The 22,730-nt window shown below is 52.4% G+C and overlaps 6 protein-coding genes across 6 annotated transcripts; 2 read left to right on the top strand and 4 right to left on the bottom strand.

The window, feature by feature from the left end:
* Positions 1–4,388: 4,388 nt before the first annotated feature.
* TGAM01_v210194 (hypothetical protein) lies at positions 4,389–6,635 on the bottom strand (the record flags this gene model as incomplete). Its single annotated transcript, XM_018808105.1, has 3 exons — positions 4,389–5,647; positions 5,739–6,322; positions 6,427–6,635. The coding sequence occupies 3 exons, from the start codon at positions 6,633–6,635 to the stop codon at positions 4,389–4,391; spliced, it is 2,052 nt and encodes a 683-aa protein (XP_018658640.1).
* Positions 6,636–9,989: 3,354 nt separating this feature from the next.
* TGAM01_v210193 (hypothetical protein) lies at positions 9,990–12,244 on the bottom strand (the record flags this gene model as incomplete). Its single annotated transcript, XM_024550743.1, has 2 exons — positions 9,990–11,783; positions 11,858–12,244. 2 exons carry the CDS (start codon positions 12,242–12,244, stop codon positions 9,990–9,992), a joined length of 2,181 nt encoding a protein of 726 aa, XP_024404507.1.
* A 2,630-nt stretch (positions 12,245–14,874) lies between these two features.
* On the top strand, positions 14,875–15,726 carry TGAM01_v210192 (hypothetical protein; the record flags this gene model as incomplete). The annotated part of the gene is made up of 1 exon (XM_018808103.1): positions 14,875–15,726. One exon carries the CDS (start codon positions 14,875–14,877, stop codon positions 15,724–15,726), a length of 852 nt encoding a protein of 283 aa, XP_018658638.1.
* A 1,106-nt stretch (positions 15,727–16,832) lies between these two features.
* TGAM01_v210191 (hypothetical protein) lies at positions 16,833–18,686 on the bottom strand (the record flags this gene model as incomplete). The annotated part of the gene is made up of 2 exons (XM_018808102.1): positions 16,833–18,077; positions 18,282–18,686. 2 exons carry the CDS (start codon positions 18,684–18,686, stop codon positions 16,833–16,835), a joined length of 1,650 nt encoding a protein of 549 aa, XP_018658637.1.
* Positions 18,687–19,876: 1,190 nt separating this feature from the next.
* TGAM01_v210190 (hypothetical protein) lies at positions 19,877–21,013 on the bottom strand (the record flags this gene model as incomplete). Its single annotated transcript, XM_018808101.2, has 1 exon — positions 19,877–21,013. The coding sequence occupies one exon, from the start codon at positions 21,011–21,013 to the stop codon at positions 19,877–19,879; it is 1,137 nt and encodes a 378-aa protein (XP_018658636.2).
* A 369-nt stretch (positions 21,014–21,382) lies between these two features.
* TGAM01_v210189 (YggS family pyridoxal phosphate enzyme) lies at positions 21,383–22,309 on the top strand (the record flags this gene model as incomplete). Its single annotated transcript, XM_018808100.1, has 2 exons — positions 21,383–21,496; positions 21,641–22,309. 2 exons carry the CDS (start codon positions 21,383–21,385, stop codon positions 22,307–22,309), a joined length of 783 nt encoding a protein of 260 aa, XP_018658635.1.
* Positions 22,310–22,730: the final 421 nt, after the last annotated feature.

The following is a 22,730-nucleotide window of genomic DNA, read 5'->3' as shown; positions in this document are numbered from 1 at the left end:
CATGAGAGAGGATGGCGTGGTCTAATAAACAGCGTCGCAATGCACCCCACGATGAGCAGCGCGGTGCCAAGCAGGGGGCATGAATAAAGCCGGCGAGGGCGACGTTTCAGATATCGCGGACGAGGGAAGGCCGCAGCTGAAGACCCGCTCCAGGTGAATTGAGTTTGCAGGATAGAGCCCGAAAAGACGAATTTGACAGATCAAAGATGCACGAATTAATCAATAATTCGCTGATGATGCTGAGAACCCCAGAGTCTCGGTCCGGGATGGCAATAAAGATGTCAGATGGCCGATACGAATGCCAAAGGGAGGCCCGTGCCAACACCAGGGATGGGCTCGAAGCGAGAGAACCGAGGGGACAATGCGCAGAAGAACACGAGCAAGAAAGAGTATGAAAAGGGAAAAGGAAATCTCTAACCAAACTCTAAGAGAAAAAAAAAGAGGTGACAGGAGAGAGAGTGAGAGACGAGTGAATCAAGAGACGAGGATAAGAGGATGGCAGGCAAGTAAATACCAAAGAGGGCACTAGGGGCGTTTCAGGATATATAAAAAAAAAACCGAGTGAACCAGGGCAAAAGAACGAGAGGACAGCTGTTGGATCCCTTTAGGTAGCCAAGAAAAAATCAATCTAAACGAGTGGGATAAGGGAGGAGTCGGAATTGTGGAGAGGGATGAGCGGGTTCGAAGCTGCAAAACAGACGATCTCTGCGAAGAAGAAAAGGAACATAAAAGAAGAGAGAGAGAGAGAGGGAAAAAAAAACTCGTGACTGGTGAAACAAGAGCCAACGACGGCTGGAGGAGCTTCTCGATCTCACTGGCCGCGGGCAGGCCCTGGTTGAAAGGGGCGATCGGCGCGCAAGTCGTGGGTACAAGAGCGTGCAGTAGCGGCTGGTGGCGGCAGGTGGGCGAGCCACTCGGGGCCAGGTACCGCATACGAGGTGGAGCAGCCGCTATAGTGCTGCAGGGGACAGAGCACAGCTGAAAACGCGCCGGGGCCTGGTGCCGTGCGACGCTGTGGCACGCAATGGTGCATGTAATGGTGCACGCAATGGTGCATGCAGTACACGTACCTGGCCGGCGTGGTACTGCAGGCACCAGACTACTACTAGGACTCACACAGGTGCTACCATCCGCCAAGGTACCAAGGACAGCGGCTTGGTCCAGGGACTTTCCACGCACCACTTTTAGAATGTATTCTCTTCAGCACCTCTCATCGTCTACACAAATTAATCAATCTGCATCAACCACCTACAACTTCATTTCTCTGCCTGCTGCTCACCGGAGCATACATGTGTAAGCCGACTGCAAGCCACCATGCAGGGGGCCGCCGTTCATGTTCATGTTCCTGCTCATGCCTGCAGCGAGCCCTGCAGCGCATCCCTGTCCCTCAGCGAGGCAGTACAGTGGAAACAGACCACCAGGCCACGCGACGCCCTCTCTGTCCAAAATCCAGTGCCAGTCTCTGCGATGGAAAAAAAAAAAAAACTTGGAAGAGTCCATTGACTAATGGGTAGCGACGCTGAGGTTCCCGCAATGAATGGGCCATTGATGGAGTCGGTATCAGCCACCTCAGTAGCGAAGCCAGAGTGGAGCGCTGCTGTATGTCTTGTCTTGGGCGCATGAACAGGCACAGGCCCAGGCACCCGGGGCTGTACGAGTATTCTGGCAGCACGTCGAAAATGACCATCTCACGCCGGGAATGAGATTTGGCTTGCAATGAACGTATACGAAGTCTGTGCCTGTTTGCGGTTCTATTTTTCAAAAAACGCCTTACATAGTGCTCTCCAATTTCCCCTTTTAGCCCTCCTTTTCTTTATGGCCCAATCGGCCGCGTTGCCTCTCCCGACGCCATGGCGCCTTTAGGTGAAGAGATTCGGTGCGAGGCCAAACCTAGACACTACAGGTTCTCGATCTTATTGCCACATGCAGTTTATTCCCCTGACCACGGCATACTGTTTTCACGCCTCTCCACCGCTGTATCCATCGCCAAAGCTATTAACTCTAGTAGCCTACAACGGCATTGTCCAGAAGTTGATCTAGAAGGAGAAAAGGAAGACGAAAAAACAGCCGCTGAAACATTCCGTGTTCCCCTTACTCCTCCCCTGACGCTACGGCTTACAGGTCAAACGGCGGCCAAACCTTGTTGAGCCTTAGCTGCATGTGCGTGTGTCGGTAATTGTAATGACAGGTTCACTTTTGTTTGTTTCTTTTGTTTCTTTTTTACTGCCAAACTATCGACAGCTGAGACAAAAAGAAACTGCCGTCAAAATCAAACACGACACACAACACACCGACACCATACAGAAAGCATCATCATCGTGATCCACCCGCTGTTCCGCCACCACCACTGAAGCTGCATGCCTTAGCCTCTGCTATTCTTACCAGATCCAAGCCAGATCGCCATCAGCTCCCATCCAGCCATCCAAACGACGCTAGCTGGCCCAGCGAGCCATTCGCACGACGGCCTAATCGGAAACAGCCATCCCGCCTTGCCGGCCAAGGGACCACACACACCCAAATCAAACCCTTTGAAATGCCATGAATGACAGCTAACGCTCGCATGAACGCGATAGAATATAACCATAGCGCCCTGATCCGCCAAAACAAAACACAAAAAAAAAAACCCCCCCCGCATAAACAAACACCAATCGCAAGATTTAAGAGGAAAAGTGTAAAAATCAAATTCCAAAGCGCTCAGGCACTGCGAAGCTGTCACATCTCACTCGCCCCGTCTCAAGATCTCCCCTCCCCTCCACAATCTGGTAGGATGAGCACACACACACATGCACGCACACGCATACGAGCTCACACACCTAAAAACACCGCGAGCTCCATCATTGCGCATATTTCACTCGCTTCTCTTTTTCAACTCCTCCAAAAGCGGGCCGCAGCGCGACGGACACTTTTTCCAACGGTTTGACAGTTGAAGACGACGCCGCCATTTGGAACTAGTACACGATATAGCAGCATTCACAAAGTACCAGATACCTCTTCCGGTGATGCCATCGACTTTTCGAGTCCGACCGTTCCCTCGTATACATCACCAGCTCCAGCAATTCCATCAACACTTCATCGCCCAATCACCACCCCGCGATCCAAACCTGAACGGCTCCATCACTGATCGCCACTCACACAAGGAAAAAGATCGTCGCCTCCCCCCTACCCTCTGAACCCTTGCCTGTCGATCCGAAGCTTGGTATTGCATATGTGGTCATGACCTCTGCTTATTTGCGCAATGTAAACAGAAATAGACCCAGGCGCGTATGAACTCGTCTCAGGGATTCCCCTCACATTCTCACACTCAGAACTGAGGAGATTGCCGAGGCTGTCCGTGCCATTCACATCCACAAAGCCGTGATGATATCATATCTACACCTTACCATCCGCTGCTGCCGACATCGTAGGCGAGCCCCATGCATTCATCACTGCCTTTCACTTTTTTTGATCTCCATAAAATATAGACATTCTGCATTTCAAGGTATCATCGCCAGTTGCTGCAGTGGGCCCAATGACGTCCTTTCAACGCATCGCGGCTCCACTCGCGATCTGTTTATGCAGCAAGGCAGCAGCAGCGCCAATTGACATCAATTATCCCCATTTACTGGGTATTGGTAGATAAGTCTGGAAGATACAGATCGTCTCCCGTCATTGATCGATTGTTTGTCGAATCATCGTGGATCCTGGTTGCGAAGAAGTGCAGATGCAGCAGATCGGGTGGGCTTCGCATTGCTTTCCTTTTCTGGGCACGCATAGAGATCCCTCTGTCGGAATTTTGATCAGACTATCAGATTAAGGGAAAAGATAACATAGTACAGATAGTAATGGTAAGAGCTTTTCATGCCTCAGATTCACATGTATAAATTATATAGTAGGCTTATCTAATGTCTTGTTCGTGCAATCAATCATATATGCATTGCAGATCGTCCACATCTTTATCCACAAAAATGTCTCTCCTTTCTATTTCTCTCTCTCTCTCTCTCGCTCTCTTCCAATTTCCAACGCTAGCGGTAAGACAGACAGGGACAGAAAATGCTATCCAGTAATAACAACACAGCTCAGATAAACAATGTGCTTCAGCGTAAGTCCAATAGGTAGAACGAACAAAAAAAATCAATTATTTCAAAACAGAAACTTGGGGTATCGCTTCCATCATGCGCCATAAATTTGTTCCTATCCCATCTTCCATCCGTGGTATCATGAGGTTTGGAAATGAAACACACGCCCGCTAATCAATGATTCCAGCAAATCAACGCCCAAAAAGAAAAGGCAAAGGATTGCCAGCAGAAAAACGCCATCCAAAATGACATCGACGGGGAGTGAAGAAAAAATCCAACAAAATCCAAAAGTAAAAAAAAAAAAAAAAAAAAACATCGGAAACGCATTCAAAATCACACTGCTTCCGAAGAAGGTGGCCTGGGGTTGACGGCCACCGGTGCAAAGCCAACAATGTCTTTCAGCTCGACCTTGGCCTTGTCATTCTCAAATTGATCCTCGCCTTCTTCCGAGTCGTGATGCTCAGCCACATCCAGTGTATACAACGGCTCGAGCGTCGCATCCTTTCGGAGCAAGATCCATCGCTTGATCCACCAGGGCAACGTCTTGGTTACCTGGTACTTCATAAAGACTCGCGAAGGCACGGCGAAGATGTAGTCCAGCTCTTCCAGCGTCCGCTGCTTCGTCTCCGGAAGCCAGAGGAAAATCATGACCAATGCGATGACGTTGAAGAGCGCATATAATCCAAATGAGCCTGTGACCCCTAGCCTGGCAAGCATCAGGGGGAACGTGATGGACAGCACAGCCGCCCAGAAAAGACAAGTCGCTACCGCAAACGCCATGCCCATTTCACGGTGTGACAGAGGAAACACTTCGGCCGAATACGTAAACGGAACAGGGCCTTCGCCTGGCGAGTAAAAGGCTGCAAACAAGTAAATAAAGAAAGCAACAAAGCCCAGATGAGGTCCATTCTTTCCGGGTATCAGATTGCAGAGACCTGCAGCCAGCAGCGTCCATGCCATCTGCGGAAAGGTGAAGAGGAGGAGAGATCGCCGACCAAACGTGTCAATCGTCCAGACGGCAGGAAAGGCGAACAAGAAGTTGACCAGACCAAACCCCCAGGAGGCCCAGAGAGATCCGGTTTGGCTTGCTCCAGCATCCAGGAAGACAGTTGACGAGTAAAAGGCAATAATGTTAATACCACACATCTGCTGCGCAATCATGACGGTAAAGGCCGCCAGAGTCGCGCGACGGACCCGGGGCAGGGTAAAGAGTTCTATAAATCGCTTAACATAGTTGCCAGAGCCGGTGAACTCAGCCTCCACTTCGAGCTGAACGTGTATGTAGTAGATATCGCGACCGGCCTGGATGGGGTTGTTTCGGAGGCGGAGTAAAGATCGCATAGCATCTCTATACCGGTTCTTCTTGATGTACCAACGCGGCGACTCGGGGCAAAAGTAAATAAGGCACACAAGTGGCACAGCCGGGATGAAAGCTGAGCCCAGCTGGTATCTCCAAGCCTCAGCACCAATTCCCATGACTGCAAGGTTAGCGCAAGTCCCGAGGAAAATACCAAATGCGTTCCACAGCTGCCAGCTCATGACGAGAGCGCCTCGGATGGGGGCTGGTGAGTTTTCTGCAGCAAAGATGGGCACTATTTAAAGAAATCCAAGTCAGTCAAAAGCCGTGTTGCTTGGCACCATCTAAAGTCAACATGTCAAATAGGAGGAGCTGATTGAACTCACCAGTAGATGCTTTTGCGCCCATCCCCACGCCCATAAGCAGACGGCATATCAGCAGCCTGGGCCACGTATTGCAAAAGGCACTCCCCAGAACGGGCCAAAGACAGAAGTTGGCAGACGCAAAGATGGCCCCGCGGCGGCCAAAGTGATAATTTAAAGGATCTGACAGCCAGCAGCCAACGAGCGATGTCCCGATGTATGGCGCAGCATTGACGAGGCCGACAATGAGCTTGTCATGGATGCTGTCAGAATCTATGCCGTAAGCACGAGGAAAGGCGAGATTCGCGCCGTTCGACCCCGTCTGATCCCAGCCCTGCACCGCCGCGCCGATGGAGCACGTAACGACGGTTAAGAACAGCGTCCAGGGGATCCGCCATTTGTGCAGTACCTCGTTGCGGAGAGCTTCAATCTCTTGCGGGCTCAGAGCCTCGGAGCCGGTGATGTCTTCGTAGCCAGTAGGATCCTGGGCAACAAGCGCGCCCTTGCGGATGATGGAGCGGTAGTCCTCCAGCGACTTTGTGCGGCAGAAGTCGTCGACATCGTTGAGCAGAGTCCGTCGCGGGATGCCAATGAGTGGGTTCTTGATTCTAAGACACGGGGACACGGGAGATGGACGGATTAGACGGGCTCAGGGCTGAAGAAGGGAGGGGCTCGCCACGTGGTGGAGCAGACAATGGACGGCTGAACTCACTTTGCTTCCGTGTTGGAGTTGAAGTTTATGCTGCTCCGCGCTTTTGAGCGGTCTGCAGACTCTGCCGAGAAGGACGACGAGACATGGTACTCGTTGGAGCCTCTGTGGCGGATACGGTCAGTTTCAGCTTCAGCATCAGCGTTGGCTCTGGCTCCGGCTCTGGCTGCAGTATCAGCGGCAGGTAACGGTGACGGTGAGGCACGAGACATGTCTGTAACGCGCAGTGTATGTCTCACGCCCGAGGAACAAGGAAAAGACAAACGCAGATGGATAGATGCAGCGATGAATTACAAATATGAAAAAGGGACGTACATTGTAATCTCGTCGACCCGACTCTGCGACGACGTCGACGAGGACATGGCGGTGGTTGCGCGGCCGACGCCGACAAGCAGCAAATCCGGGGAAGCGTCAACCACGCACAACAGATGTGGGGATCGATCCGACCCGATCCCCCTCTGTCAATCTCTCCCTCGTGCTTCGACTGCACGGCTGGGCGGAGACGAGAGCGGATACGGCCGTATGTAATCGTAGTAGTGCGTGCAGCGCAGCGCAAATGGCAGGTCGGCCCGGGGTGGGTGTCTCAGCAGCGAGAGGGCAAAAGGGAAAAAGAGAGGCGGGCAGTGGAGGAGGAAACAACGAGAGATGGATGCGATGCCAGCCGGGGGCGAGAGAGCAGAGGAAAAGGGCTGCAAAAGGCACCGCCAGCTAGTTCCGGATCCAAGTTCTGATGGCCACGCCTCGCTCTTTGCGCAGTAGTTCGAGGCGCCGGTTTGGTCCACCGGGCCGCTGTTGCTTCTGGGCGTGGAGAAGGGGAGCAGAAAAAAATAGAGAGACGGGCCTGGAAGTCCGGTGGAGCGCCCTGTTCTGGCAGAGTAAGCAGGAAGATCAGAATCTAGAAGTAGAGAAGGCGAAGGCGAAGAATAAGACAATCTTGGCCTAGACGGGGTGGGATGTTTGGCGGAAGAGGCACAAACAGCAGCTCCGTCGTCTAGGGCCGGCAGGACTCGATGATCCGGTGGTTTGAGCCGTGGCGCCAGGGCGAACAAAGCAGCATGTGAGCCGGAAAGGCAGCAGGAGAGCGAGAAGACAGGAGGCGAAAATAAACTACCAAAGCACCAAGCAAATCCGTGTTAATCCAGAACCGAGTAAGTCAGTAAGCCCCCGGCAACTCTAGCGCTGCGTTGCACACACGGTGAGGCTTTGGGGAAAAGGCGGAACGAGTCGATATCCAGTAGTAGTGCTAGTGCTTGTAGTATCGCACCGTACTGTGCAGTAATAGTGTCACTACCGGCTCCGAACTGGGGGGAAAAACTGGGATGCCATGGGGAGACGGATCCTTGGGCTTGGGGTTTCCAGCAGCCGCTAGCAGGGATGCGCGAGGCCTTTGCAGCACCGCCGTGCTCTGAGCAGAAAAGTCGAAGGATTTGTGCCATGGAATCAATGCGCCGACAATGGCTGCACACACCCACGCTTTGAATCTCACTCATTTGCGCCGAGATCCTTGGAAAAGAGATGTATTCTATCCCCTTTCTGTCTCTTTCCCCCATGTTTCGCTAGTAAAACTAAGAGCAGTGCTGGTTCAAAGGGGAAAAGAGGCGTCTGTTTGAATTCTCGGCGTCCCCGGAAATAGAAGAAAAAGAACAATGGAATGTCAGCCAAAGCACGTGGGAGAGCGACGCCCAGCACACGACCGCCGGCCATTGAAAGCACACAATTGAACCGCAACCGTGCAGGTACTCAGTGAAGGTTTGACGACAGCCAGACGGTGGTAATAGGTTTCAGACACACAAACACACACAGTGAGAGGAAATGTCACCCAAGAACAGCCCCTAGAATTCCCCAGTGCGTACATTGAGCTTTTATTGCGGGGGGCGAGCGAGCAGGTTGCGTTTGAGTCGCGCGCTTCTCCACAGAACAGAAAAATTGCAGAAAGAGAGCACGACACTAGCAGCCCGCAAGATTCGCCTGTGGCGGCCAGTCACAGTGTCTGGTTGGCTGTTGCGCCCCCCAGCTTTTCGCCTTGTGCACTGTATGGCGGGGGGGGGTTCAAACGTGCTGTCTGTCGCTATAAACGGGTACTAGTGCTGGCTGGCTATCCGTAGGATCTGCTGCTTACTCTACTGGGAGAGGCATCAAGTGCGGAAATGTAGGCAAGCGGAGAGCCGCGCCGGCATTCGAGAGCAACTAAGCTGCAATTTACCAGGGCCAGACCGCTAGGAGAACAACTACGGTAGGTACAGCTCTGTCCTCACACGCAGTTATTGAAGGCGCTCTTGAGTTGAACGGCGGCCCTACTTACAGGCGCTATTCGAAGCCAGGGCCCGTAATCTCAGACCCGGGAGATCACCCAGCAAGCAAAAGCCGGGCCCCGATCCCAGGACTAAATTGCAGCCGCCCCTCCGTCGCAGATAGTGGCATCAACATAGTTGTATCTCGTAATAAGCCGCTATATCATTAAACTTATTAGTTGACAAGAGAATGAAGGAAACGGGAAGAGAAAGCGTAAGATTGGGGCTGTGAATAGGATAGTCTTATTTTAGACTGCATCCCACCAACCAACGCCCGAGGGATAACCTTTTGATTACTGAAGTGATCTGCCAACGAAGATCGTTTATATCTAAATCACCTGCTAAATATCTATTGATAGCATGTATTGACATACTTCGTGGCACTAAGCAAACCGCGGGGCAAGTCGAGCTTTAAAACCATGTAAGCAATACGACATTTCTTATACTCTTCAACCACTCCACACAGACGACGAATCGTTGAAGTAAAGATCGTCTGAAGGACATTGGATCATTCACTGCTCTGCATTATCATCCACTGCTCTGCATTATCATCCACTTCTTGGCAGCAAAAAGAATGCTATTGCTGAGCATAACTATCCCCCCTCTTTGTTCTAATTATACTTGTAGAACATCGAGGTGACACAGCATTCAGTGTACTTACAAGCAAACACTCAAAGATGATGATAAGAATAGCTGCAGTTACTCTTCATATAATGCAAACAAACACGTCACTCAAAAGTAAACAATCAATTAGGTATATCACATTCCAATACCTCGGTCAAGTACGGCAATTATGTAAAGTCGTCAGACAAGCCCCTGGCTATCTGTCCAGGTTTCTTGCCAGTTTTGATAGCATGCTACTCCCCTCTCCTAATCCTATCGATATTACAGTATAAACAGTTCAATGTTACCTAATGCCTAAAGTAAAATGTCATATACAAGGCCAACATGGTCCCTGGCACGATGCCACACAACGACAGCCTGCAACTGTCTCCGCATGCTTAATGTGTCCCATGTATGCTCCCCCACACTCTTACATATGCAGCGATCAAACTCCATCCTTCCAATATATGCAATGCCGTGGCCAGTCACAGCGTCCCAGCATGTACTCCAAGTGTGTACCCATGTAGTTACTCCCCAAATCTCAGTACTCAAAGCGTTGTTTCCCTTCCCTTCCGATCTGTCCAAAGAGGATATCGGGATTTGTAAGTATATAAAAGAAAGATTAAGAACAAAATCAAAAAGCAAATTGGTATCTTTTTTGAATAACCATCCTCAAATGGGATCTCCCTTCATCGCCCCTATTACCTTGTTCTGCATATCAAACAGCTCCCGGTCTCGCTTCTCAATCTCATCCATGAGAGCGCCATACTTGGCCTGCCACTGCTGCGCTGTCAGGCCTTCTTCTTCCTGTGACGCTTCGTTACGCTCTCCCGCTCCGGGCTTTTTCCACATCGTCACTGGCACACTATGAGTCATGGTAAACTGTCCCTTGAGAGGGCCAAACCGATATTGCCAATCAAAGTAGTAGCTGTAAACACCCTCTGAGGTCTCGACTCGGTAGCATCTCGGACGATTCGACATGAGCATCTTGGCGCCGCACAATGCCGCCAGGTTAATCAGAAAGGCTTGAGAGGATTCGGCATTCTTGTACATGTGCTCGATTGTCGCATTGACCATGGCGGTACACTCGTCTAACCCCGCTATCTCCTGCTGATTCCCCTGAGGGTCCACCCAGTCGGAATTGTGCAGCACATGGGTGAAGTAGGATATTAGCCCGTCAAGGTTGGTCCGGTCGTCCAGATCTTCAAAGAAATATTTTGGCACATCCTTTTCTGGACCAGCCTGGCTTGCAGAACCGGCAGATGTTGGGACATTATTCGGTTCATTTGCTCTCGCCGTAGACGGCTGTGAGAAGGGGTCCCAGCCATTGGCCTGCGGCATTTGCGACAGTGGTGGAGGAGGCTGCTGCGGCGGTGGCGGCGGCGGCGGTGGTAGTCCTTGGCCAGCACCTGGGAGCGTCGGAATATCGTTTGCTGGCTGTCCATTCATTGGCATCATTGGGATTGGTGGTGGTGGTGGTAGTGGTGGCGGAAGCGGTGGTGTTGCCAGTCGAACTGTGCCTCCTTGTCGTTCGGGGACTTGCAAAGATATGCTGGGCCGAGCAGGTCTGGCGCCAGCGTCGAGAGGTTGGACACCCATCCCGGGAACCAGCAGGCCAGGAGGCGCAGAGGGCGGAATAATGCGTACTTGCGCATCTACTTGCGCATATGGGGAGACTTGGTTGCGAATCTGTGGGTGCATCTGAGCTGCGTCGGGCATCATTGGTATGGGGTCTTTGGGAGCCATCTGAACAGGAGGAGGATCGGATGGGTTGCTATCGGGTGTCGGAGCCCACGATGTCATGGGCGAAGGGTTCGAAGGATGCGGAGCGTTGGAAGCGATGGGAGGATTGGGAGGATTGGCAGGCGGCTCCACGGGCGTACGATGAATCGGAGGCCTTCCTCGCAGCTTTACGCTACTATCGGCTCCCTGTGGCTTCCAAGCTGACGATACATTCTTGGGACCCCGTCGGTGGGCAGAAAGCTTAGGCTTGGACGGAGTGATGGCAGAGCGAGGTTCCAGCGCGTCGTCCCAGAACGAGCTCCGGGTGGACGGCGTTATGGCCGAGTTGGGATATCGGGACAGCGGAGTCTGCACGGTGTCGTTGGAGCTCCAAGCAGCTACGGCGCCCGGCCGGGAAGGGTCCATCGGCAGCACCTGGCCTCGGGCATCTGGATGGGCGGACCACGAGCCCCGATGGCCATCAATTGCCGACGGGGGCGATAGGCGTGGTCGCTGGGCAGCCGGAGAGCCGGCGACATCATCGGGTTCTGGCCTTCGGCGGCCGCGTTTGGGGCGAATGTGAGGCAAAAGAGCCCTCAGGGCCATGTCGTCTTCAATGGCCACGCCGTCACGCACAGGCCGGCCGGTAGGGTCTGGGTCGTCTGGGATGCTGGTCCAGTAATCATTTTCAATGTCCATCAGATATTCGAAAAAGGCCTTGACATGCATCGAGTTCATCCATTTCTGATTTGTAGACAGAGTCAGCAAATACTATTCCACCACGAGTCGAATGTAAGAGCAAGCAGATCTGAACGTACCTTGAGACGGACGCCGTACTGAGCAATCTTCTGCACGCTCTCGTCCTTGGCCAGGTCCGGCGGCTCAACGCCCAGCGTGGTGGTCAGCTCGGTCCATGTCTTGATCTCCTTGCGGTAGAAGCGCCGCACCAGCTCGAAGATGACAAAGGGGCTGAAGCTCTTGCCGCCGCTCCTGGGCGGGTTCGCAAAGGCCTCGCGCAGGCTGTTGGTGTCTGCGTCCGGCGGCAGCGCAGGGTTGCAGTAGAAGATGAAGCGCACGTAGGCGTCCTCGAGGGTGTCGGCCGTCACGCTGCGATCGGGCAGTGCGAGCGGCAGGGCGGGCTGGCGCGGGTTTGCGACGGTGAAGCCCGTCTGGAGCGTCGTCGCCACGGCTTGCGGTGAGGACATGGTTGCAGATGGCCGTGTTGGGCTTTCATGTCTTTGTTGCGCCGTGTCGCCGGGTCTGTCCGTGCGTCGCTCACACAGTCAATCAGTCGATCAGATGGTCGTTCTCTCGCTTGTTCCCCTTCCCTTTCTTTCTGTGTCCCTATCCGCGTTTCGGAGACGCGCCGTCGGCTGGCTGCTTGGTGAGAGCCGGGCGCTAGGCTAGGACGTGCTGAGAGCTGAACTGAATATGCACAGCTTGCCGGCCGCAACGGATCGGTGCCGCAGCAGAACAGGGGTCGCTCGCACAACAAAAAAAAACCAGAGACGCAGCGGCAGAGGCGGCAATCGAGCCAGAGAGCAGCGAGGTCTACCGGGCGATTGTCGAGACAAGCATTGGTGCAGCTCCAAGGGCTGGAGATGCAGAGCCCGAGGGCGGGCATGACGTCCCGAGACGAGGAGCAGCACGGCCCGCTAATAGATAGAGCTGGAACTGAACTGCGTCGTTCGCTAGTCGCCTTGCGGCCGTGGCTCGCCATCATTGGCGGAGCAGCGAGCCGCCGGCGACAGTGCGCAGGCTAAATATAGCCACATTTGCTGGACGGCTGGGACAGGGTCGCTGGCAATCTATGTAGGGATCGCGCCGCCATTGGGTCATGTTTTCAAGCATTGAGAGATTGCGGCAGGATCTGCTTGCAACAAGCAGCGGGCTTACTCTGTGCCTCGGCGGTGCGCGCCGCTTCTGTGAGCTGAGTGCTTACCTGCTGCACTAGGTACTTGCAGCCCCTGAACGCGGGACGATAGGCCCCAAATCATAAACTCAGCTCACCCATTCTTACAACTGCCATGCCGCCGCAGTATGTGCGAGCTACGGCTTTTCCACACGTTGCACCCACCAACTAAGGCTTTAGAGCGACGGGGCCAAAATTGCTGCTAATCTGGCTGTCTGGCCGCAAGCGATCTCGTTTCATGTCTTGGCTGCTTGGCTAATAGATTGGTCTGGCGGCACTTGGCGGCAGAAGGGAGGGGGAAAAGAGCGGGCCGCTACATGCAAGTTTCATTGCCTCAGCGGCCAAAGGGAGACCCTTTAGTAATACTACTCTGTGGGAAAATCTCGGCTTTAGCAAAGATGCCAAAGTCAGCCCATGCAGGACATCCCGCTCTTGTGCCGGATGAGAAATGCGGAGGATTTTCATATACTGTAAGCAAGGGCAAGCTGCGAGGAGGATCTCCGTATCGGTTTAGGGGTCCCGATGTTACGTTTGGGTTTAGGCTGCTTCTTATCGCTTCGCCTTGGTTCTGTAAGAATGGCGATACAGAGACAGGCAGAGAGGAAGTAGGGCGTAACAAAATAGAAGAAAAGAAGCTCTATTACAACTGCATTCACTGACGTGCGTATTACTTGAGTCGGCTCTCGGCGATGACGTCAATTACACAAATTAGCTGCAAGTTGATGCACAGCTTATTAGAAGTGCGGGAGATTCCGTTACTCAGCTAACTTGGGTGAGTATACTGAGAAGCTGAAGAATAGCTCGCTATTTGCTACCCTACATCTAATACCAAGTGCCGAAGGATTCTGATGAACTGGTTGCTACCTCTGCTCACAAGGACAGACTTGAGCCCGCAAGTAAAAATCATACAAATTCACGGTATTTTGAATTGTCATACAAGGATCGGCCGACCCAAGCAATGCAGTAGTCGAAGCAAGTTGGAGTCTAAGTAGTAGTGGAGGTGAATGTACCTCGGTAGATCACTAGAACCAAGCCTATTACAAAGTAACCAAGGTACCGGCACTTTGGAATTATTCCCTACAAATAGGAAAATATTTCCCCTTCCATCACCATGCTCCCGAGGCTCACCTCATCAGATATTACTAAACCTCAAAGCTAGGCCTTTCTATCACCCGCTACCAAATCCAACATGAGAGATTGTACTGTAGACAAACAAGTCTCTTATTCTACATTGGTAGGCATCTCGTGAATTCATGTGTACCCAAAGGGTAACGCACGGCTTAATCCGGCAATCCCACAGAAGAAAATGGAACTTCGCATGCAGTTGCGCCATTTCGATCTTCTTAACCTTGAACTCACCTTGAACGCTTAGGTATTACTGGTAGGTACATTAGTTGTTACTAGTAGTGTTACAAACCTATGTTCTTTTTGGAGCGCTGCACCCCCATCAGGAAAACGGTCCCTATTTCGGCAACGCCTGCTTGAGTAAGCAGCTACGCCTTACAAATGGCATTGGACGAATGGCTGCGCGGCGCTGTGACGTGCTCGCGAGCTACGACATGGAAAGTCGAGCCACTGGCCGGATGTGATGCGGGACGATTTGAAATCGAACACGCTGCGGCCGCTGGATCGATGTGACGAGGTAGCTTGGTATATATATCGGGGAGGGGGGAGCTTGAATCTGTTTTTGTCAATATCAATCAATCAATCATCAATCAATCTCATCTCAGCGTCCACTCATCTACCTACATAAACCAATATACCCTCAGCTATTAGACACAGTTCCATCTATAAGCACTTTGATACCCCGCCACTCCAAGAACAAGAACAACAAGGAGAGCATCAACAAGAGCAGCATTTACACATCAAAAGAATAACACACATCCCTAATATCTCTCTCAAAAACACTCCAAACACATCACAATGGCCGTCATCTCCACCGTCCCCCGCGGCGACGTCACCGCAAACCTCAACTTCTTCACAGCCCCCGCCGACGGCGAAGTCCCCTTCAACCTTGTCGGCGACGGCCACGCCCCGGAGCTCGCCCGCCGCAACTACGGCGACGACTTCCACGACGTCGTCATCCACGACGTCCGCGGCCGCGAATCCGACTTCAACGTCAACCGCGACGCCTTTGAGCTCGTCCAGGGCATCCCCCCCTCCGCAGAAACAGAGTTCGTCGACGACGACTCCATCAAGAAGAAGTACTACCCAGAGGTCGAGCGCCTGCTGCTGGACAAGATCCCCGGCGCCGACAAAATCTACATCTTCGACCACACCATCCGCCGCTCGGATCCCAACGCCAGCCGCGCGCCCGTTCTGCGCGTCCACATTGACCAGACCGCCGCATCGACCGAGAAGCGCGTGCGCCGCTACTTCCCCGACGAGGCCGACGAGCTGCTCAAGCGCCGCTACCGCATCGTCAATGTCTGGCGCAGCCTGAACAAGGGCCCCATTGAAGCTACTCCCCTGGCTCTCGCTGCTTCTGCTACCCTCGACGAAAAGGACGTCACGCCCATCTCGCACCGCTACGCCGACGGCTACCACGGCGAGACTGCCGCTGTCAACTACAACCCTGACCAGAAGTTTTACTACTTCAGCGGCATGACGCCCGATGAGCGGCTGCTGATTGAGTGCTTTGACAGTGATTCGCTCAAGCCGGGCTCCAAGACTGGTGGACGGACGCCGCACACTGCTTTTACTGATCCCAGGACGAGACCTGATGCCGAGGGACGAGAGAGCATTGAGGTGCGAGCCTTGGTTTTCGGTAACTAAGAAGGAAAACGATTGTGAATTAGGACTGGATTTGCTCGGACATTTAGCTTTGGGATGCATCATACGGCGCCTATATCTGCTTTTAACTAGGGGGTGGTGCAATAATGTAACTCAACTTGCGTGGTAGAGGATGTTGAATGGTTTAGTCGATACTTTTGTTTTAGCTAGCGTTGAAATAGGCCCAAATGAAATTATCATAATGAACAAGAACAATCATTTCGATTTTTTCAATACACATCTATCTGTGTGTCTCCTGCATTACTTGCCATGTAAAGAACAACATGCTGCCAGCACTGGAGCAGGAGCAGTCCAACCAAAGTGGTTCAATCCCAAAACATAGCTTGCCGTAAAGAGAAAAGAAAATCAAAGCAGCAGCATCCTCCTCACTCCAAGTCTCCGCCCTCGCCCCCTTTTTGTAGTCATGGCCAGGCCTTGTCTCAGCCTGATCTATCCATCGCCGTGATAGCAGCAGCAGCAGTCCAATGCCTGCGGAATCTCTCTACCACCATTATAAGGAGACGCCATAAGGAGAAAACAAAAAAGAAAACAGGACGACGTAGAAAATCGAATCACTGGCGTATATAACTAGAAACCGGAAGGAAGAGAGAAAATTGAGAAATCCCTATACCACCTCATGGTTGATTTCGAAAGCGGTTAGGGAAAACCCAACCACCAAGTCCAAGTAAAACAAGCAACATGGCACGATGACTAACAAAAGAAAAGAAAAGAGAAATAGAGTGAAAGAAGAGGAGAAAAAAATTGAAAGTTAGAGTGTGAACACTAACCATGTGAGGTAAATAGGTTTTGAATGAAAGAAATGTAAGAAAGAAAGAAAAATTGAGGAGCTATTCTTCCCTCCCCCCCTTATTTCGGGGGGGAAGTAGATATAGATGAGAGAGAGAATGAGCTTATAAGAGAGAAAACCGGGACGCCAGCCGTCGCTTCGCCATGCCGTGAAATGCATATATTCCTGTACTCGACCTTTTCCTTTTTTTTTGTCGTTACTTTTTATGATGATGAGATTTCTTGTTCATCTCTTGCCCAAAGACAGCGTGTACGTTGCGTCGCCAAACTCATAAACACTTAAACTTGTTGGTTGATTGGCTTCAACCTCGACGCCCCTTTCCACGGCCACTGCCGCTGGTTCCTTGGCGGCTCATAGCCACACCACCCGTCTGGCTGCTCTGTCGGCTCATCGGGGCTGCTGCCGCCGCCGATAGGGCTGCCAAGGAGAGGCTCTGGTGGATCGGGCTTGGCTGGTCGCGAATGTTGCTGGAAGGGATGCCGAGAGCATCACGGAGGTTCTCCGGGTCATCGCGAGCAGCGCTCGTAAAAGCGACATATCGGCCCTGGTGGTAAGGCACGGCCACGGCCTCGAGAATCCTACGCAGACCACTAGACGCATCGAGATGAGCTCCGGGCTTGTGGGTTTGGTCGTACTGCTTGAATAGGCCCATGACGGAAAGATCAGAGGCAATGTCATCTTGGGACAGGGGAACGGGGAAATTCTGGTCGGCAGATCTTGGATATGGCTTGAGGTACTGCTGGGGAACCGGTGGCGGCATCTTAGGCGGCTCCTGGGCATGCATCAGGTCCAGGTTGGCCGGGATCTCAAAGTTGGCGATGCCCTCGATGCCCAGAATCTTGTCGTCCAAAAAGTTCTGGTTCGCCCCACCCCTAGTGCTGCGAGTTGCATGCGAGACCTGTCGCTCCATCATGGGGGCAGCAGACGGCTGAGAGTCGGCATCGTCCTTGTCGATGTCGTTGCTGTCGCCGTTGCCGAACTCGCTGTCGTCGGGAGACGAGTCTTTGCCGTTGCCACGGTTGCGTAGCACATACTGGTGAGCGGCGAGGGCAGCCGTGTTGTAGTGTAGAGACAGCTCCTTGTCTGTAAAGAGCTTGTCGATGCTGTAGACGGGGCCGTTCTGCTTGGCGGCGGCGCGGGCCTTTTCCGACTGCCACAGGGGCGTCGTGCTGTTGGGATCCAGAGCCCGGCGCGAGGGCACCGGCGATCCGTCATCTTCGCCCTGGTTGCGCTTGCGCTTCTTGCCGTCGGGGAAGACCTGGAGATCTTCGGCATCTTTGCGCAGTCGGGTCGCCCGCTTGCCATGGGCACCCCCGGGGCTAGCGGGGTTGGTCAGGCTGAATTGGTTTGGATTGAGCAGCAGGGCGTTGGAGTCGTTGATCTCCAGCACTTCTTTTTCTCTGTTTAGACGGTTCTTCTTTTGTGTGAGGCTGTTGATCAGCCGGTCGCGGAGCGTCTCGGTCAGAGCTCGATGCTCTCGCTTGGCCGTCTCGACCTTGTATGCGTGCGTGTTCTTGTATTCTTGCACCTTTCGTTCATATTCGTTCTGTCCAAATCGCAGCATGTGTTAGCCCAGCTTATAAGTGACGCCACCATGTAGAGGTGGGAAAAAACGAAAAGAAAAGGGAAAAAATTGAATAAAGGGAAGTGAGTAGCAAAAATGTGCTGCCTCTCCTCTCGTCTTCTGCCTCTCCCATCACTCCGTATGTATATATGGGGGTGTATATGTTCTTCCTCATTCCTTTCTTACCTTGGACTGCACAAGCTGGAAGTCGCGGATCTCAATCAGGTCCTCCACCTCGTCAATGAAGTCTGGGAAGCGGATTCCCGCCATGTCCATGAGGCTTCGGGCGCCATCGGCGTGTACTGGCGGCCCCTGGGACTGTCTGTGTTCCTGGAGCAGCTCGGCCGCCTTCTCGAGGGCGTTGGAGGCGTACGGGTCGAAGCGCTGCACAAGGCCGACCTCGTACTGGATCTTCTGCAGCTGGTCGCGGTAGGTGAGGTCTCGGTCGCGCTGCAGCTTGTCGTTCATGATGGACAGGCGCTCAATCAGGGCCTGGCGCTTGCGGTCACGCTTGGATTGGGACGCTGGGCCTGGTGAGCGGCGGTCCAGCTTGACGCCCACGGCGGAGGCGACTCCTTCGCTCGCCTCCATTGCGGATCAGGGAGCGAGAGAGGCCGTTGGTGTAAGGGCGAAGACGGAGTTTTGGTGTCTTTCTGCTTGCGAAACGCTGTTTGAAGGGCCGCAGCACGAACAAGACAAGGCAGCGGCAGCTGAGCAGAGCAGCGGAGAGCGGAATGGTCAGCTGTGCGGATTGCAAGTCGATCCTGGATGCTGCTGCTTGGAGGTTTCGGAGCAAAGCCTGGCTAGCAGGGACTTGCGTCTAAGTCTGGGGGTGGTGTATTAGTACTACGGCACGGTATTAGTGAGGTGTAGGCGGTTCAGGTCACTTTTCTGCCGCTTTGATTTTTTCGTTAGCTCAAAGTCACAGCAAACTTGGGGCCAACTGAGCTTAAGATAAAACGGAAAAAAGGGCGTAATCAAGCTCTGGCTGATGTAATTTAGTAGCAAGAAAAGCATGGAACGCATATCTAGTTTTGACATGAAGAATTATCATTTTCCCGCCTTTGCATGAATCGCCTCTGCCTCCGCATCCTGCGTGATTTGTCGCCTTTCTAAGCCGCTGTCATTCTGCCTGCGTGACCTGCTCAGCTCAGTTTCTCTTTCTAGCACACTCGCATGCCATTTCGGGCAGCTTCACCGCCCGCCGATCTAGCGGCTCTTCTCAGTTACACACGCTCTGTGATTGGCCCGTTTGAGCCGACGGAAAGAGGCGTATACGGAGCATGCTGTACGTCTGCAGTGTCCTCTACTTTGATTACTGCCAATTTGTATCGAGAATTCAAGTACAGTGTACAGCAGAGTACCCGCCGGCTAGCAGTACGTGTACTCGCGACTGCACGTCTAATGGGCGCTATGCCTCATATGGAAGTACTTTGGCTTTCTCATTGCCTTTCCCGGCCTGCGTCATAGCCGAAACGGCGCAATGCAGCTAATGAAGCCCTATAATTAGGCTTTAAACCACGAGGCTGGGCTTGTATGTTGCGAGAAACGAATCCTATAGATACGATATAATAGGATGGGGTTTACGGATTATAATGCCCTTTACGATTACCAAGGCCGTGCGAGTGGTAGAAATTGTTGTATGTCATTACTCATCCTGTCCCATCTCATCTTTCAGAGCCAGGTCCGTGTAACAGAAACTATATATCTTTCTTTCAAAGTGACCAGATGACATTTCTAGTATATCCATTACAGAAATGAAAGGATATTTTTCCATCTCCTCACAATCCGCCACGGAGCTTCTGCAACTGGCTCATCAGCCCAAATCCAGCAGGCAATGCCTTTTCTCCAGCCACGGCCTCTCTCGCTGACACACCAGCGTTGGCCTCACCCCTCACAAGAATAACCTCGCCCTTCTTCACATCCATTTCCTTCAGCAGTTCGCGGTGCCTGTCCTCCACCATCTTGGCCAGACTCTCAATGAATTTCATCCTGCCCTTCTCCTCTGCAGTGCCCGTCCACACCGTTGTGAGCTCCTTGAGCTTCTCGATCCTCTCTGCAGCCTTTTCGATTCCAGAAACAGGATCGTCCTTATTGTTGAGCAGAGATGAAATTTCTTCCCGTAGCTTCTTCAGAACTTGTTGGCCCCTTTCCTCTGAGCTTTGAAGTTCCGATCCAGGCTCTGGCGCGGAGACGGATAAGAACCCGGAGCTGACGGATACTTCTGAAGGTGGAAAGGTGAATTCCATGGCATCGCCGAATGTCTTGATGACGGAATCCAAGCGCTCGCGCACAAGCGTGAGTGTGCGTAGCTGTTTGATAGAATCCGGCTCTTCTCCTACTGCACCAGAACCAGCACCAGCCTCAGCTTTTGACGCTACCTTTGCTTCCGCCTCTTTCCCGCCTTCTGCCACAGAATCCTCCCTTTCCTTCTGCTTCTCTTCTTCAACCTGCTGCTTCTTCTCACCCTCTTCCTTGGCTTCGCCCTCCTTCTTCAGCCCTCCCGGCACGAACAGCTTGATCTCTTCCGCGAGCTTCTCAAACAGCAGTTCCTCCAAGCTCAGCGCCTCTCCCCGCAGCATCTCCACCTCATACGACATCCTGCTCCCGCTACGGAGAATGTCATCCGTAATCCGCGTCAACGTGTCCGAGAGCCTGGTTGTGTGAGCGTCCAGCTGTGTGAGCAGCGTCTGGGACTGCGTGGCGAGCTCTGCAAGAGGCACGGCATTGGGGTTCGACGTGGGCACCGGTGATTTTTGTGCCAGCGGCGGTAGGTTGGCGTTGATGTATGAGATGGGATCGAAGGAGGGGTTCAAAAAGTCTTGCAGGAATTCATCCGAGGTGTGCTGTGATTTGGGTTGAAAGGCCAGCTTTTTAGATGGCTTTGAGCTGTCGCTCTGCTTGATGTCGGTTGCCATCTCGAGCTCATCCACCCTGCTGTTCTCTACCGCCCAAACAAGAGAGGAAAGCGACAGAACAGAAAATCACTATTAATGTCCAGAGTGTAAGAGCTTTTTTGATATTTCTAGCGAATTATGAAATGCAATTGAGAAGCCTGCTGTCGTTATAATTTCCACAATAGTTGTCAAATTGTAAATGTCCAAGTGGCAAGTCGCTACAGCAGTCGTTCTACCTCCTTAGGTAGCCGATGATAAGCCGATCTCAGTCACACTTCTCAGCTCTCTCTCTCACTCATTCACTCACTTATTCATTCCGACTTGTCACCGCAAAAAGCAAACCTCAAATTTTTTTTTAAAAAAAACCCCAAAATATTACATTGCCAAGAAATGAGTGACAACGCCACCGAAGAAATGCGCATCGACCCCGCCAGAGCTCAAGCTCTCATCTCCCAACTCAGCTCCGTCAAGGACCGCATCGCAGCAGCCGCTCAAGGCCGAAATGTAAGCACTAGAATGTGATGATTTTGATTTCTCATAACCACCATCATATTTATATACATTCACATAGCTCAGCCGTACACAGTACACATAGAGAATATATAGAGAAATCCAGGACTTTATAAACTGACCAATTCATCCCTCCAGGTCCGCCTCGTCGCCGTGTCCAAGCTAAAGCCAGCAAACGACATCCTCGCCCTCCACCAAGCACCCGCCGCCCACGCCCACTTTGGCGAAAACTACGCCCAGGAACTCTCTCAAAAGGCCGACCTGCTGCCCCGAACCATCCACTGGCACTTCATCGGTGGCCTCCAGTCCGGCCACTGCAAGAACCTCGCTAAGATCCCAAACCTCTTCTGCGTCTCCAGCGTCGACTCCCTGAAAAAGGCCCAGCTGCTCAACTCGGCGCGGACGTCCATCCCGGACCTGCCAAAGCTCAACATCCACGTCCAAGTCAATACCTCTGGCGAAGAGGCCAAGTCCGGCTGCAGCCCCGGCGCGGATACCGTCTCTCTGTGTCGTGAGATTGCGCAGAACTTGCCTGGCCTGAATCTCCTTGGCCTCATGACCATTGGTGCCATTGCTCGTAGCAAGGCCACCACTGCGGAAAACGAGAATGAAGACTTTGAGGCGCTGAGAGAGCAGAGGGATTTGGTGGCCAAGGAGCTTGGACTGAGTCCTGAGAGTCTGGAGCTGAGCATGGGGATGAGCGAGGATTTCGAAGGCGCTATTGCGCAGGGAAGCAGTGAAGTGAGGGTTGGCAGCACAATCTTTGGACAGAGACCGGCCAAGTCGGATGCCAAGATAAAGGAGTAGGTATATAAAACAGTACAAAAAGCAGAAAAAAAAATATAAATTTGAATACACGTATAGTTTATACCAGTCTTACGATCAACATTGGACAGTTTATTCACGGTATATTGTAGCTTGCTAGTCACGTTCAAACAGTCTATCGAAGGAACCATGAGAACAACAATGACTAGATAAAGAAGTTAAAGAAGTAACATCAAAATGTGGTATCGACAACAGGATCCTCCTACTCGCCTCGCCCCCTCTCATGGCCATCATCATATGTTGCATCTTTCGTATTGATAAAAGGAGAAGAAGAGAAAAAAGGACAGCCGCTTTCATAGGAGGAAAAGCAAGAAATATACTAAATTACATACAGAGAAAACCAAGAAAGAGTATTGCCTTCAATCTCGCCCATCGCCGGCTTTGAAAATGAAAGAAAATATAT

The sequence above is a fragment of the Trichoderma gamsii genome, assembly GCF_001481775.2.
Source record: "Trichoderma gamsii strain T6085 chromosome Unknown Scaffold_58.2, whole genome shotgun sequence".
NCBI classification, from domain to species: domain Eukaryota; kingdom Fungi; phylum Ascomycota; class Sordariomycetes; order Hypocreales; family Hypocreaceae; genus Trichoderma; species Trichoderma gamsii.
Note: the sequence above shows the minus strand (reverse complement) of the source record. Positions and strands in the feature narration are given on the sequence as shown.